General features: G+C 38.1%; 1 protein-coding gene across 2 annotated transcripts in view; it reads left to right on the top strand.

Moving 5' to 3' along the window:
- The window catches only part of rspry1 (ring finger and SPRY domain containing 1), a 69693-nt gene that overhangs the window by 50021 nt on the left and 1900 nt on the right, over positions 1–17772 (top strand). For both annotated transcript variants that reach the window (XM_072279454.1, XM_072279453.1), the window contains 7 exons: positions 325–456; positions 4709–4824; positions 8761–8904; positions 10733–10844; positions 13337–13439; positions 15357–15509; positions 15670–15774. In XM_072279454.1, coding sequence (XP_072135555.1) covers positions 325–456; positions 4709–4824; positions 8761–8904; positions 10733–10844; positions 13337–13439; positions 15357–15509; positions 15670–15774 — 865 coding nt within the window. The remainder of the gene's footprint in view (positions 1–324; positions 457–4708; positions 4825–8760; positions 8905–10732; positions 10845–13336; positions 13440–15356; positions 15510–15669; positions 15775–17772) is intronic.

Genomic DNA, 17772 nt, shown 5'->3' with positions numbered 1-17772 from the left:
CCAGACTTGTCAATAGTAAGTCCTGGTATAATATTATACAAATTTAAAGCCGCTTTTAACACTTGAACAATAGTGACACAAAGTGTAAAAAGTGTTCAAATTTGGATGTGTGTGGTGTTATGAATGTTAAATAGTCAAACCTCTGTACGACAAATAGGATTTTAAAGCTGCAAACTGCTATTCTTAATTTTTGCACTTTTTAAAACAAGGACTTCGTTTTTTGTAGCTGCAGGGAAGCATTATCAAATGTAAGTCTTGAAGTATGTACAGTACCTTGAAATATTAAGGAGTGTACTTATTGAAATAACACAATTTTAATTGCAGGTGAAAATAAATTAACCGTCTCTCAATCATACATTAGTGATCAACTACTAATTTTGGAATCATGGGTTAATCACAGAGATTACCTGAAACGACAGGTTGGCTTCTGTGCACAGTGGAGTCTGGATAATTTATGTAAGTTCATAATTTTTTCTCAATGTGCTACTTGGAACTAAATCTTTCCTGGATAAAGTATTCAAATTTTATTGGTGTTGTAGCCAATTAGAATTGCTGTACAGTATGTTTAAAACCTGAATAAATAGATATAAAGTGCAGAAGTACAATGCTACATGAAAAGAATTCTGGTATTAACGTGGAGTAAAAATTGAAGTCGTATCCAGAGAAATTTTGAAATTTGCTGACGAGGATATGAGCACACAGGATTATCCTTCAGGCTTGTTTCATCATTCAAGATTATAGATGAGCTGATCAAAGCCTCAGTTTTGCATTCCCATCCACTTATGGTAACCTTTTTCTTCTGACTATCTGCCAACCTCATAAATATTCAAAATATTCATAGGTGGTACTTCCACCACCTATGGAAAAGTTCCACAAACAGTCCCTCAGAAGCATAAAGAAACCTTTCTTTATCTATCTCAAATAAGTGACTTTATATTTTGAGGAGTGACACCCTACTTCAAGATTCTCTCACAGGAAGTAACTCCTCCAAGTCCAGGCTATGAAGAACCATTGGGATTTTTTTGGTTTAGTGAAATTGCCTCGTATTTTTCTATTCAAGCAGGTACAAGGCTAGTTTGCAAAAATTTTCTACAGGATAACACAGCCATTTCAGATAATTGGGCTAGCAAGCCTTCACTGAACTGTTAAAACTCTGTGCATCACTGGTCTCCTTTAAGGAATGATGTTAGAGTACTCAAGGTATGGTCTTGCCAGTGTTTAATGTAGCTGCAATATCCTTCCTGCTTTTGTATTTGATTTCCCCTACTTTTTGAAATGCATGAACATTGGCAGGTAGGGAACGATCCACTGATAAATTCATCAACTGAAATGGTTTGCGTATTTCATAGACATCCCTCTTTCCCTATCTGCAGCCTTTGGAAAGCTCACTTGCCAAGCCAGTGGATAAGGATGGAATAGAAACTTAGGGAAATGTGTCTGGCCCTAAGCATTGCTCAGTTTAATTTGCTCCATGGTCCAATGTTTTCTAACATTCTCCATGTAGACACCCATTCTAGCTATAGATTGCAAGAGGGGAATTAAAAGTTTGCATTCACCCATTAGTTTCTATTCCATAGGTCCACTAAGCTGGCATGGTGTATCCCTAGCATTTAATATTTTGAAGTGTTCGGGTTTAAAACAAGAATGGTACAGAACAGTACTGGCCCTTTGGCTCATGATGTTGTGCTGATGAATATTAACCCCTTCCTGATCAACGATCAATCTAATCCTTCCCACTTGAGCAGTCCATTTTTTTTTAAAGTCCCTGTGCCTATCTAAGATTCACATAGATGCCCCTTTTGTATCAGGCAGTGTGTTCCAGGCACTCACCACTCTCTGTTTTTAAAAAAAAATCTACCTCTGCATCTCCCCTAAACTTTCTACCATTTATCTTTAAATGAATGTTCTGATATTGGCCACAGCTACACTGCAGAAGATACTGGCTGGACACACTATTTATGCTCCTCATAATCTTATACACCTCTGTCAAGTTGCCTCTCATCCTCTATCACTCCAAAGAGAAAAGATGTAGCTCACAAAACCTTTCCTCACAGGGCATATTCTCTAATCCAAGCAGCAATCTGGTAAATCTCTGCACCCTCTCGGAAACACTCCTCTGTTTTAATTTCTCTGACATTAAATGTACCTTTGAAACCTTTGAGTATTGTATTTAGTTATGGTCACCCTGTTTCAAAGGTACGTTTAATATCAGAGAAATGTATTCAATATACATCCCGAAATGCTTTTTCTTCACAACCATCCATGAAAACAGAGGAGTGCCCTTAAAGAATGAATGCCAGTTAAATGTTAGAACCCCAAACTCCTAGGGTAATCTAGCCAGTTTTTTAGAGCCTTGTTGATCTTGAAATCAATCCCCTGGACTAATGAATGCCAGCATAACATACGCCCTTTTAACCACCCTATTAATTTGCATGGCAACTTTGAGAGATCTATGGATCCTAACCCTAAGTTCAGTCCGTACTAACCTTGTACTCTTCCTTCAGCTGAGTCTTCCAAAGTGTATCACTTGACGCTTTTCCATGTTGTGCGCCATCTGCTATGTCTCCATCCAAATATGTATCCTGTCTATCCTTTTGTAACCTACAACAGAGTTCTGTGCTCTCATGGCACCTGCAACCTTCATGTCATCTACAGATTTACTAACCATCCCGCCACTTCCTCATCCAAATCATTTATAAAAATCTTAAAGAGCAGGGTTCCCAGAATTCTTGTAGAACTTCACTAGTCACTGACCTCCAGTCAGAATATGCTCTATCTGCTACCACCCTGTATCTTTGGACGTGCCCATTCCAAGTCCATGCAGCCAGGTTTGTGCAACCTAATCACAAAATTTTGATTTAAAATATGTAGCAAACATTTTTACAACTATTTTTATAATCAATGTAAAAAGTTTAACTTTGCTGCATATCCAGTAATATTTTCATCTTAAAGTTTATTTTTCTTGCAGATCTTAAACTCCTATTCATAATTACATCCAAATTCCAACATGAAAGTTGATTTGGTCTTGCTTTTGTTTCCTTCAACTTCACCCACCCTTGCATGGCAAGTGAAACTAAACTCTTAATTGAAGTCTGCAATTAACTATTATTGAAGGAAAATTTTCTTCTCCATATTTGCATATGTATTTTCTCCCCCATTTATTTCACCTCATTTTACAGGTGTGGGACAAGTAAAAATGTAATTCTCTACTGCATCATTAAGCCTGTTGCAGGAGTGAATTGTTTTACAAATGAGAGCAAAATGATAGCAATGATGCGTCTTACCATTTTAGTTGACGCAAATAAGCAAACAGTTATAATTGGGTAAAGCTTCTGAGCAGATAGCTCCTCTTCTTAGCTCACAAATCCATTCTTTTTTAATTTCTAAAGTTTAGGAGTAAGCTTTCTGGACTGCTGGCAACAATGGATCAGAATGAGCTTTTACCAGTATTTCCCTTTCAGCCCACGGAACTGAATTCCTAGGTGTTCAAGTCAGTAATTGTTTAAACTGGTGAAAAACACCTATTTACATTTTAGTGTAAACATCTCTATAAAGAACCATAATTAAAAATCAGTAAATCATACTCACAGTTTGCAATCTTGAGTTTCTACCCCTCATCTTTGATAGTCTTGACCTAAAGACAGCCATGCTGGGCTATTCTCACTTGTTAAGCAATGATAACACTCAAATATAACACAGTTCACTTAAAATCTTCAGTAGCTGCTATGAACTACAGTCTAAGAAAGAGGTTCCTTTTAGTAATCTAACTATGGTGGCAATGGAATTGCTTGTCTGCACAAGCTATGAGACCCACTGTCTAAAAAGTGGTAATTAGGCACACATTGATAGCAGTTTTGCAAATAGCAAGATGCTTGTCATCCAGCAAATGAAAGTTTTTTTGCAGGAATTGGTGTGCAGGTAGGTCATTGTCCTCCTGCAAGTTTACTTGTTCTTGCATATGCATTTTTCTTGCAGCTGAAGCTACCTTTAACTGAAATGAAAAGGTCTGAAGGTAGATAAACCACCTGGAGCAGATGGTTATGGAGAACTGAAAAATTGCAAATGTCACTCTGCTCTTTAAGAAGGGAGGGAGGCAGGAATGTATAGGCCAATTAGTATGATCTCAGTGATTGGGAAGATGTTGGGTTCGATTGTTAAGGGTATGGTTTCGGAGTACTTAGAGGCACATGATAAAATAGACCAATCAGCATGGTTTCCTTAAGGGTAAATCTTGCCTGACAAATCTGTTGAAATTCTTTGAGGAAATAACACGCAGGATAGACAAAGGAGATCTGTGGAATTCGTTGCCATAGGTAGCTCTGGAGGCCAAATCATTAGATATATTTAAGGCAGAGATTGGTAGGTTCATGATCAGTCAGGGCATGGAGGGTTACAGGGAGAAGGCAGGAGAATGGGGCTGAGAGGAAAGTGGATCAGCCATGATGAAATGGTGGAGCAGACTCAATGGGCCAAATTGTCTAACTCAGCTCCTGTATCCTGTGTGGTCTTATTGTCTTAATGTGATGGCTATGTTCATGCACTTAAATTGTGATGAGAACAATTAGGTATCACCAAAGCTAAAGGTTCATTTTGGCAGCACAAGATAATCCCCATACAGAATTGATATGAGTTGCTGCTAATCTAAAAGCATAATGATTCCTCTTAATGCTACATGCCTTGCCTAATAACTTTTGTTTTTTAAATGTAGTTTTGAAACCGAAAAGGCAGTTCACTTATGAGAAAGTAGATCTCAGCCACATTAATGCAATGTTGAATAGCAACGATGTTAGTGAATACCTCAAAATATCACCAGATGGACTAGAGGTAAGTGTCTGTTTCAGGACGGTTTCTGTAAAATTAATGTAATTTCCTCAAGTTATTTTTGAAATATTGCAATTCATTATTTTGCACAATCTTAGATCTGCAATTTATGAAAAGGGTGCAAAAATGCAAAAGGATAAAAGTGTGGACAAAAGCATAGAGTTTGAATATAGTTATGGATGATAGTGGATAGATGATACATATGGATGATAGTAAACTTGAGAGACTGAATCTGAACGTGCTGGATTGAGCTGACCTTTTACCACAGGGTGTTGCCTATGAGTGAAAGACATTTTACTTTAAATATGATGGGCCTTAGTTTTTCCTGTGAGATTGCACATCAATCATAGTATTAGTTTCTTTACCCAAGGGGGGAAAAAATATTAGCTTTAGAGGAAGCATGGCAAGAGTTTGCTGATGCAGTTGTTGGTGGGCTTATCCTAGAAGAGGTTCTACATTGAGTCTTATTCCTGGAGTTTAGAAGTGCTCATTGAAATGTAAAATTTTGAAGGGCTTTGATAGACAATATTGAAAAATAATTTTACCTGACAAGGCTATCTTAGGATATTTAAAGCTATGCTGATGATATAAGGAAATAAAAGTAGAGGAATGTGAGCTATTACTTTAATGGTGAATGATCTAGCCTTAATTCCTAGAAGTTAATTGACCCATACATGGACCTATTCTCTGAAGTTCTTGTACACTGACTTTTCCCTTTGAAATTATCAGAGCAAATTAAGTAATAAGGGCTACCAAATTCGTACACTTTCCAAATTATAAACCACCAAGTTTTGTCACTGATCGTTTGGAAAGGGCCGTTTGAACTACTGCATTATCAGAGAGCTGCCATATACTTATGCCATATACAATTACAGATGTTTACAAGTTAGTGGCAGTTTAGGTACTTCTGGTTCAAGTAGTTCAGGTACCTTCCAGTGTGGAACCTTGGTGTGCAGACAAGGGCTGTGATTTGATCATAAATTTTCTATTAACTGATGTTAGCAAGTTCATAGTAAGGATGTTGTGGCTACCAGTGTACTCTGTTCCAAAGAGAGGAAATGTACTTGTGAATGCTGTACTTCATTTTGCTTACTAACCCTTAATTTGGGAAACATCCCATATACAATGATGAATAAAGAAAATTTGGATCCTCAGGCAGGTGTGTTGGTCTGTTACCTTTCTTTAGTGTGATCAGTTGCATCTTGAATTTGGATACTTACATGGCTTTAAAGTTGAGCAATGCTCTAAAATCAACTGCTTGAACAGTGAAATACTCAATTCTGTAGATTTCCGTAACTGAAGCAAAAAAAAAAAAAACAATTTTCCATGCAAAATATTCTAAATACTTGGACTGAGATTTCTGTAAGGTGTCTTTCTTTTTCTGGGTTGTATTGTAGGTAGACTGTTCTATTTATTTGGTTTATATCTCCAGAACTTCATACCCATATTTGTTACATATCCCACATATACTTGACCAACAAAAATGGATCAATCTTGGCCTTAAATTTCAGTTGATCCAGGATCTACTGCTACTCTTAAGAGGATTCGAAGTTTGCATCTTTATTCTTTATTTCACAGCCATCTTTATGGTTATTCCCCCTCACTGGAGTTTTCTCAGCTGGAGAAATGTTGCCACCACCCTCTTGCTTTATTCCTTTTTGTCATTAGCAAGCCAATATCATTGATGTCGAGCTTCCTAAAATCAATAGAATATAAAGTTTACGCAGTTTATCTGATAATGTAACCAGTTAGGTTAGGGGGTCACCTCAGTGATTTTTTGTTTGCACCGTTGCCATTTCTGACATTCTACAGCAGGATGTGGAAAAATAGGTCATTCTCAATGATGGTCTTTGACAAGTTATTAGTTGAAGTGTCGGCACGTGGCCAAGTGGTTAAAGCATTCGACTAGCAATCTGAAGGTCGTGAGTTCAAGCCCCAGCCGAGGCAACGTGTTGTGTCCTTGAACAAGGCACGTAATCACACATTGCTCTGCGATGACACTGGTGCCAAGCTGTATTGGTCCTAATGCCCTTCCCTTGGACAACATCGGTGTCGTGGAGAGGGGAGACTTGCAGCATGGGCAACTGCTGGTCTTCCATACAACCTTGCCCAGGCCTGCGCCCTGGAGAGTGAAGACTTTCCAGGCGCAGATCCGTGGTCTCACAAGACTAACGGATGCCTTTACTTTAGTTAAAGTCATATGTTTCGTGAAGTTTTGTGTTTTAGTAAGGAGGGTAAGTTGCACAGTATAAGCTAGAGGGCACAATCATGAGAGGTGCGAAAGTTCTGAAAGTAGCAAGTGGGTTGAAGTAATTTTAAAAATAGTAAACTGGATTTTAGGCTTTATAAATGGAGGCATTAAGTACACAGGTGAATGTGTCAAAATGAACTTTTAAACAAAACACTGATTTGGATGCAATTAGAATGTTCTGTTCACTTCTGAGCAGCACACTTTGGGACAGACGGAGACACTGAGAGACAACAAGACAGTTTTACAGCACCAGTGGTCATTGATCAGGGCTCAGTTCCCACCACTGTCTGAAGGAGTTTATATGTTCTCCCCATGACTGCTTGGGTTTCCTCCAGGCACTCCAGTCTCCTCCCACACTCCAAAATTACACGGTTACGGTTATAAGTTGTGGGGATGCTATATTGACGCCAGAAGCATGGCAATGCTTGCGGACTGCTCCTAACAAATTCTTGCTGATTTGATTTGATGCAAATATTGCATTTCAATGTATGTTTCAACACTTCAGTGAACATGTGACAAATAAGACTAATCTTTTTAAAATATTTTAGAAACAAAGCATGTTACAGTGCTTCTGTGGCTTTTTTTGGCAGCTGAAGTGAATGGAGATTTTAGATTATGAAGACACGTAGTCCTCTTTTGTTGTCATTTAGTAATGCATGCATTAAGAGATGATACATTATTTCCTCCGGTGTGATATCACAAAACACAGGACAGACCAAGACTGGAAAAACTGACAAAACCACATAATTATAACATATAGTTACAAACAGTGCAACAATACCATAACTTGATGAAGTCCATGAGCACAGTAAAATTCAAAGTTTCTCAAATGTCCCACATCTCACGCAGACGGGAGAAGGAAGAAAAATTCTCCCTGCCATGCTGACCACAATCTGACTCTGAGTCATCCGAAAACTTCGAGCTCTGATCAGCTCTCCGACACCAAGTACTGAGCGGCATCTCTGTCCGAACGATTCGACCTCCTTCTCGGTCACCAAAAGCAGGCAAGGCCGGGGATTTTGAGGCCTACCCTCCGAAAGATTCCCCACCACACAGTAACGACAGCAGCGAACGGGCGTTTCAGAAATTTCTCCAGATGTTCCTCTGTGCTTTCACGTTCATTCTCCATAAAATCAGAATTGTCCATGGCCCCTATTTAACAGATACGATACCATTTTTCACTGGAGGGCTGCGCACACTTTCAATTGTCTGGTGAATGTTGTTAGGACATCTTTAATTACAGTTTGTTTATTTATTAGTGATTGAAGTGGTCTTCAGTATAGCTCATAACAGGCCAGTCTTTAGGTGACATCAACAGACTTTGTGTTGATGGCTTCCAACCAAACCAGATGACGAGTCTGCGTGTTTCAGGCCTGTGGCTCTATATTAGCAAGCAGTCTTGCAGTGTTTTTTTCTCTCCTCCTCTTGTTCTTATGGCAAAAAATATTAATGCAGCAGTATATTGTGGCCTGAACTTCTATTGTAATATTCCCAGACCACTGTAACCTATCATGAAGGTCAGAATCTCAAAGTTAGCATATGATTCCTGGTGGGGGGATAAAGATCTACTATTAACAATGCAATCTCATTTTTTTAAATTGTAATTTTTTAAACCATCCAAAAACCCTATTTTTTAGTCCCCAAGGTTATTGCAGCATTGAGGATTTAGTCTGTTTGTCTTCTTGCAGGCTCGCTGTGATGCATCCTCTTTTGAGAGTGTCCGGTGTACTTTCTGTGTCGATATTGGCGTATGGTACTATGAAGTAACTGTAATTACTTCTGGTGTAATGCAAATTGGTTGGGCAACTAAAGACAGTAAATTTCTTAATCACGTAAGTCACCCTTTTTCTGTTCTTGTGTACCCTGTAATTACTCAGGAGACGGACACAGAGTTTGTAGAAATGAGAAAAGCAGCAGTGAGGTCATGAACCCGATACAGATTACCGAGGAAGAGGTGTTTGCTGTCGTGAGGCAAATTAGGGAGAATAAATCCCCAGGGCCTGACAAGGTATTCCCTTGGACACTGTGGGAGGCAAGTGCAGAAATTGCGTGGGCCCTGACAGAGATACTTAAGTCATCCTTGGCGACAGTTACCAGAGGATTAGAGAATAGCTAATGTTGTTCCATTGTTTAAGAAAGGCTTTGAAAAACAAACCTGAAGACTGGATATATGAATATTTGGATAGACAGGAACTGATTAGGGATAGTCAGCATGGCTTTGTGCATTGTAGGTTGAGTCTAACCAATCTTTATAATTTTTCTAGGAAGTTACCAAGAAAGTTGATGAAGGCAAAGCAGTGCATGTTGCTTACATCGACTTTAGTAAGGCATTTGACAATGACCCGCATGGGAAGTTGGTCAAGAAGGTTCAGTCGCATGGCATTCAAGATGAGGGTGTAAATTGGATTAGACTTTGAGTTTATGAGAGTAGTTGTGATAGTAGATGGTTGCCTCTCTGATTGGAGGCCGGTGACTAGTGGAGTGCAGCAGGAATTGGTGCTGGGTCCGTTGTTTGTCATCTATATCAATGATCTGGATGATAATGTGGTTAACTGGATCAGCAAATTTGCAGGTGACACCCAAGACTAGGGTTGTAGTTGACAGTGAGGAAGACTATTAGAGCTTGTAGCAGGAAATATGGGCTGAAAGTGGCAGATGGAATTTAAAGCAGATAAGTGTGAGGTGTTTCACTTTGGTAGGACCAACCTTGGTAAGTCTTACACAGTGAATGGTAAGCCACTGAGGAGTGCTGCAGCACAAGGAGATCTGGGAATACAGGTCCATATTTAATTGAAAGTGGCGTCACAGGTAGATAGGTTCGTAAAGAAAGCTTTTGGCATGTTGGCATTCATAAATCAAAGTATTGAGTACAGAATATGAGATGATATGTTGAGGTTGTATAAGATGTTGGTGAGGTCTAATTTGGAGTATTGTGTGCAGTTTTGGTCGCCTACCCACAGGAAAGATGGAAGTTGAAAGAGCATAGATAAAATTTACAGAAGTTTTGCCAGGACTGGAGGACCTGAGTCATAAGGAAAGACTGAATACATTCAGACTTTATTCTGCCAGTTCAAGTGGTGTATGCAATGTTTTAAGAGAAGTTTGGATAGTAGGGGTAGGGGTATGGTTATGCCTATGGTTCAGATGCAGGTCGATGGGGCTAGGCAGTTTAAATGTTTTGGCACAGATTAGATAGGCTGAAAGGCCTGTTTTATGCTATACTTTTCTATAACTCTCTGACTTTACCCCTCCGGGATTCCAGTTGGGATCAGCATGTTCAATACAGCCATTGAGTCTGATTTGGAACATTTTGTCTTGACAAAAATCCTTTCTTTTAGCCATTCAGGACTTTCTTTGACAAATCCGATTAATGAGGCTGTTGCTTACCATTAAGACTTGCATTGAAAGATTTCATCTAATATTTTAGTGCTTTTTTTTTGCTATTAGTGCATATTTGGTTCATGTAATTTTATTAAAAGCATCTATAGATTATAATGCATTAAAAATGTCTACTTGGTTACTCCAAATGAAACTGGAATAAAAATGGATTTGTTCAGCAGCTGAGGAAGCATCTATAGCAAAAAAGTTGCATTATCAGGTCAATGATCTTTTGTCAAAACTATTTTAAGGGGAACATTTTTGGTTTGTTCCTTTTTAAAGGAAGGTTATGGGATTGGAGATGATGAATACTCTTGTGCATATGATGGCTGCCGACAGCTAATTTGGTACAATGCCAGAAGTGAACCACACACTCATCCTTGCTGGAAAGAAGGTAAGTGTTGCCTTTCACTGGCCTGGCATAATGAATTTTATTGAAGTTTTAAACCTAATTTCAGCAAACAGTGGAATTTGATGTATGCCATTGACTAACAATAAAGTGAAATATAGTTAGATGTTTTTTGAAAGCTCATTCTGTAACTGAACTATCCAGACAATATGCTGAAGATGGTTCCTGAATTTTGACCTGTGTTGATCAGTGAATTTGAGTTTTGCTGACTACGGTATAAGAAAATGTTTTTAAAAAAAAAGAATCAGTTGAGCTTTCTGCAACTGACTGTTGCTCAACCCTTTTTATACATTTTGGTTTTATGCTTTTATTTTTATTTAGAGATACAGTGTGGAACAGTCCGTTTTGGCCCAAAGAGCTGCACCACTTAGCACCCCACCTATTTAATACCAGCCCAAACACGACACAATTTACAATAACCAGTTAATCTACCAGATGGTATGTCTCTGGACTGATAGAGGAAACCGAAGCACCTGGAAGAAACCCTTCCAGTTCACGGAGAGAATGTACACACTCCTTAAAAACAACTCCGAAACTCACAAACCACTTTGTTACCGTGGCTTCTGATCCTCAACACCTCTATCAGAATTCTCATCTATTTCCAAGCCTTGTTGGCTGCACCATTCCATTTGTGTAGTCTTGTCTAACCCTACAGCCCTCAGACAAGCTTCACTTGTCTATTTGCCTGTGTCCGTTCTTTCACCAAAGCTGGATACTGAACCTTTGGGATTTCAGAATAGTCATAAAGTAGATTATTATAGTTGTATTGTGTATGGCTTGATGTCCAGTTTTTTGAAATAATTCTGAAATGATTTGAACATTTTACTATACATTTTAAATAATGGAGGCCAGGTGGGGGCGGGAGATGTTTGCAGCATATAGAGATGTATCTTCAAGTTTCTTTGTAGAATAACTCCACTATTCACAACTGAGAACTATAATCTCTGCTTGGGCAAGAAGAGGGTCAGGTATCTGTCCGCAGTGTAACAATTGGCAAATAGATATATTTTTGATGAGGAAGGAAAATGGCATGAAGATCAAGAACAAGAGCTCCTTTTGGATAAGGTTGAGGGAGGAACATAGTAAAACTTGTTGATCCTTTACTGCTTTTGTCCTTGTCCTGGCAAAAGAAAACATAAAGGCAATTGCATTTGGTGGTCTTCATTTTTTAAAAAATTTGTGTAATGTGCTGTTCAACCTGGTGAGCATAACATAAAAGCAGGAAAAAGCTATATGAACCTTTCTTTACCTTACATCTTGCTTCACTTCCAATCCTTGTCTTTTGATTGTACAAAGGGTTGACATCTAGTCCGCTTATTCAACTTCTCTCGATCCCTGCAAATGATTTACAGCTCATTTGCACAGTGGTTTTACATCATTTATAAGGTTTGTTACATTGTCCTCTGTATTTTGATCAAAACTCAAATATTTTAACCTCAGTACAGATCCTTTTGGAACCATACTAATGGCCTAATAACTTGAAAATGGCAAGTTTATTCCTATAGTGTATGTTTTAAACCCTTAATCCTCTCTCAGTATTAATCTTTGGAGAATTTTGAGCTTTTTTGTGTAACCTTTGGTGGAAAGTGTCTTTATGAATCAGTTGCATAAGATAGATAAACATGACGAGGAAAAGAACAGAAAATATATACTGTGTGAACGTGGAGGAGAACCTCTGGACCACGTCTAGTTTTTGTGTTGTAAATGCTGAGTGCAAGATGAGCAAAAAATAAGTAGCAGGATGAGGTGTAAGCCCTGGTAGCAGCCTTTTCACTTTTGCAAATGTTTTTGAAATTTCTTTGATTGTGTTATAAAAATTGCTTAAGTTTAAAGTTTCAGTTTTCAATTGCAAATGCCAAATTATTTCAAACTTGAGTAATTCTCATGTGTACGTTTGCTCTTCAATTTGTCACTTTGACATCTAATTAACAAGACTAAAAGTTGATGACGTAGTGCATCAGAGTATTATGTAATGTTTTCGGTCTCACGTCGCACTGCTCTCCCTATCTGCTTTTTGTTTATATGTAGAGCAAAATAGAAAAATGGAAGAGTATTTCATGTATCTCATTTGAGGCCCAATGTTATCTTAATTTCTTTGAATTTGAGAGTTTTCGTTTTTGCAATTGATAGGAGCTAACGATTTGCGAAACAAGTGGACTCTGCAGAAAGCCTTCAACTAAAATTCATCTGATTATGAAGCTCAGTCTTCAAGACTTTTATATTGTATCATAACTGAATAGTTGTCTTAGTTCAACCATCCAATATTCTTTCCTTAAAATGGGAAATAATTTTGTAGGTAAAATGCATTTAACTTATGAACATCAGTTTACTGATCAAAACTGAGCTAGATGTAACTTGAGCCTGCTGTGAATTTGTAATTATTTATTATAATTTGGTCAGTCCATTGTGTTATCTAAAAGACCAGTATTTTGTTTGTATTGCTGTTACTTATGGATGCATTTGCTCTTTCCATGTAGGGGACACAATAGGATTTCTCTTAGATTTAAATAAGAAGTTGATGATTTTCTATCTTAATGGAAACCAACTACCCCCAGAAATGCAAGTCTTTTCGTCTGCCACGTAAGTGATTTTAGAAAGAGCCACTTTAAATTAATATTGCTTTGGAATAGTGAAACTTGAAAATAGGCTAGAAAATGTTCTTCTACTGTTACCATCTGGTTTTCTACTTAAGATGGAAAAGAAAATCAATTTTCAGTATTGTTGTTTTCAGTTTTTATTCATAGCTTTGGTTAGTGATTCTTTTTGTCAGGATTTTGAACTTATTTGTTTGCACTGTTTAACTGCTTTCAATTTATTTTTGAAAGCTAAAATAGTGTAGGGAATATTTTCTAAAATCATTGTGCCTCCGAATCATTTTATAAGTTTTTCTGCACAATGGCTTGTCTGGGATGATTGGAATGGCTCTTCATAAATGTTTTTGTATTTGGCTTGCTGACTGCAATCCTTGATCTGAAGAGTTTTCAAACACAAGATATGTATCTCAAACATCAATCTGGAGCCTGGTCAATGTTACGCTGTGTAAGGCAACAAAAATGTAAGGTAAATGCAGTTATTTTCAGGGTCACGTTAAACAGTGTTGTGAGTTTCTCATCTTTATTCAAGTATTTTACTGGATTTTTTAATTGACATACTTCAAATTACATTAATGTGTGTTGGTTTCCTAGATGTATATACTATTCTGTAATGTACTATAATTTAGCCATGCTCTCTATTTACCTGTGTCCAAAAATTAACTACTTCAGATAGAAAGCATAAAATTAATTGCAAGAAATAGTTGGGTCAAGCAGCATCTGTGAGAAGTGAGATTAGCGTTTCATGTGAGTGGGCCTTCAGAGCTGAGTGAAGTTTGAGAAGTTTTAGTTGCAGAGTAAGTGTAGTGGAACATGATAGCATGGAGGCTTGGAGAGAATGAATGATGTCATGATAGTGACAGCTAACAGAAAGAGGTGGACGGAGAGAGGTATAAATTGGAAATGGAATCAGTCTGTAACTGCAAGACAAAAGGAAAGGAGAAAAACCTTGGGATTGTGGCATTCAAGAGGGGTAATTTGAAGTTTTTGAATTCAGTATGGAGTTCAATCAAAGCAATGGCTGATATTACCATGGGACAGTGTAATATTACTAATATACCTCTTTTGGTGGCACTAAGCTTGTAAAAATGCCTTTGAGGTATGACTTGCCCTCTATAGGATTATTGTCTAATTGCTTGGCTTTTATATTCTGAATTTCACAATCAATACAAGTATTTGGGCTTCTATATTTTTGTTATTGTCTTAGGACCTCGCACATTTGTATTTCACTTGATACTCTAAGTCAAACACAAATGTCAAGAAAACAGAAATGGATTGCAAACAATCTGACTTTCTTGTCCCTACTTTTCAAGCTAAAGCTAGAAATATTTGAGAGGGTGTTAAATACTTTACAGAGTTGTAAATGTTAGGGAGGATCCTGATGAATGATGGATGCTGAGAAGCTTGAAATCTGATACTGTATCAAAATCAAAATTAGATTCTAAGCTCATGGTTTTTGTAAACTCAGTGGAAAAACCAAGATTACAGTAGTTTTTCATGAAGTTACAAATTTAGGAATTAGTTCCTCTGGTCCATTCTGCCATTCAGTGAAGTTGTGGTTGTTATAAAACATAACTCAATTGACCAACGTGTTTCCTCCATATTCCTTAAATCCTTTACAAAAATCTATTATATTGAAGTTAACAACTGATTTAAGGATTGTCATTTTGCAGGAGTGCATAAATTCACTTTTGAAAGATTTGTGTAGCTTACACTATGCCTCCTTGTCTCTGAGTCAGACTTTATTATGGCCTCCTTTCCCAAAATTTAATAAGATATTATTTTCCTTTCAACTCCAAAGTTTAAATGTTAGTCTTGCCTCGTATGTATCTATCATGATATAGAAATGTTTTCCAAAATTAAGATCATATCCTGAGTGATTTAGTGTCTTTTATATTAATTGCAGATCGGGTTTCTTTGCTGCTGCTAGTTTCATGTCCTATCAACAGTGCGAGTTTAATTTTGGTGCAAAACCGTTTAAGTATCCGCCAGATGTCAAATTCAGCACATTTAATGATTATGCCTCTTTGACCCCCGACGAGAAAATAATTCTTCCAAGGTGAGTACTTCAGTATGAAGCTTCCCAGCTGCATTGTCCTATATTTTCAAGATGTTGTTTTATTTACTCTTGAGTTTATCTGAATATATAGAAGTGCTGATCAGTTGAGAAATACAGCATAATAGTTTATGCAAATTATGACAATTATGTTGTATTTAAGACACCGACGACTCGCTTTATTGAAACAAGTGAGCATACGGGAAAACTGCTGCACACTGTGCTGTGATGAGATGGCTGACACAGAACTCCGACCTTGTGGACACAGGTATATTGCAGTCTTGTTTTGGTTAGAACAGATCACTTTTTTCATCTGCAATGTGAGCTTTCTCACTTTAGGGTTGTCTTACTTCTCTCTATCATTCTCCCTGCCCTCTTGAAGTACTTTGCCCTTTAATCTTTTTTAATTAACTTTTGGCATTCCAGTGAAATTCTAATGGCTTTATGGACTTTTCCAAATTGCCCCTTTTCTATCTTTCCCATAAGAAATAGAAGCAGGAGCATAGTACTCAGCCCCTCATGTTGTTCCATTTGGTACAGTCCTTTGCTTTTCTGCATTCACCCCAAATCACTTAATTTACCTCGGCCTTATGCGGGCAAGTACGATTAGTGTAGATTGGCATTGTGGTTGACATGGACAAATTGGGCTGATGTTGTAAATTGATGTTCTGTACAGTTCTGACTCGGATCCCTGTTTTGTGTAAAGGATTCCAAAGATTTCTTACTGACTGCTGATTTCTTACTGGTTGAGAATATTTGTACTGAGAGGTCAGCCCCTTGTGAAACTTGGACCTGGTTCTAGGTACCCTAGCCAGATGAAACGTAATCATCACTTGAGCAAGGCCCCATGCAAAAAATATATACGTATGTAATTCATTGACCAGTTGTGCAACATCGTTCAAAGTAAATTTATTATCAAGTAGTACTCTGAGATTCACTTTCTTGCAGGCATTCACAGGAGGGCAAAGAAATACAATAGAATCAATGAGAAACGACACAAAGATTGACAAATAACCAATGTACAAAAGAAGACAAACTGTGCAAATGCAAAAAAAAAAGTAAATAAATAAACCAAGAATATGTTGTACAGACCTTGGCAGTGAGTCATTCTATAGTTGTGACGCAACTCTCAGTTGACTCATTGTGATTGCCATGACTGATTTTGGTGATGTTGAAGAGGCTATGTAAATCTGTGTCGTCTTTGAGTTCTATGATAGTTTCTCCAAAGAAGTTATGAAAAGAAGAATTGGGGGTGGGGGGGGGAGAGGTGCTGGTCCTGGAGAAAATCATAATATGTTCACTTTCTGGTGGGCTTGGGAATCAGCACAGGTATACCACATGGCTGTGTGCTTAGCCCCCCGCTCTACTCACTTTACAGCTATGATTGTATGGGTAAGCACATCTCCAGTGCCATATTCATGTCTGCTGATGACACCACTGTTGTGGGCCGAGTCAGAGGTGGTGATGAATCAGCATACAGGAGGGAGATTGAAAATCTGGCTGAGTGGTGTCATAACAATAACTTTTCACTCAATGTCAGCATGACCAAGAAACTGATAGTAGTCTTTCGGGGACAGAAACCAGAGGTTATTAAGCCAGTCCTTGTCGGAGGATCAGAGGTGGAGACGATTGCAACTTTAATGGAGCTTAGAAAAATAGAGGGCTATGGGTAAGCCTAGTATTTTCTAAGGTAGGGACATGTTCGGCACAACTGTGGGCCGAAGGGCCTGTATTATGCTGTAGGTTTTTTTATGTTTAAATTCCTGGGTGTCACTGTTTCAGAGGACCCATCCTGGACCCAACAAGTGCAATTGTGAAGAAAGCACAGCAACACCTTTGCTTCCTTAGGAGTCTGCAGAGATTTGGCATGACATCTAAAACTTTGACAAACTGTTATAGATGTGTAGTGGAGAGTATATTGACTGGCTGCATTACAGTCTGGTATGGAAACACCAATGCCTTTTGTATGGATAATACCACAAAAGGTAGTGGAGTCGGCCTCCCAACCCAACCGTTGAGCCTATCTACATGAAACACTGTCACAGGAAAGCATTATCCATTATCAGAGATCTTCACCACCCAGGCCATGCTCTTTTCTCCCTGCTGCCATCAAGCAGAAGGCACAAAAGCCTCAGGACTCACACCACCATATTCAAGAACAGTTACTACCCCTCAACCATCAGGCTGTTGAATAAAAGAGGATAACTACGTTCACTTGGGCCATCAGTGAAATTTTTCTACAAAGAATGATCTCACTTAAGAAATC

This window comes from Mobula birostris, chromosome 15 (genome assembly GCF_030028105.1).
Source record: "Mobula birostris isolate sMobBir1 chromosome 15, sMobBir1.hap1, whole genome shotgun sequence".
NCBI lineage: Eukaryota > Metazoa > Chordata > Chondrichthyes > Myliobatiformes > Myliobatidae > Mobula > Mobula birostris.
The sequence above is the reverse complement of the archived record's forward strand: the minus strand, read 5'-3'. Positions and strand labels throughout refer to the sequence as shown.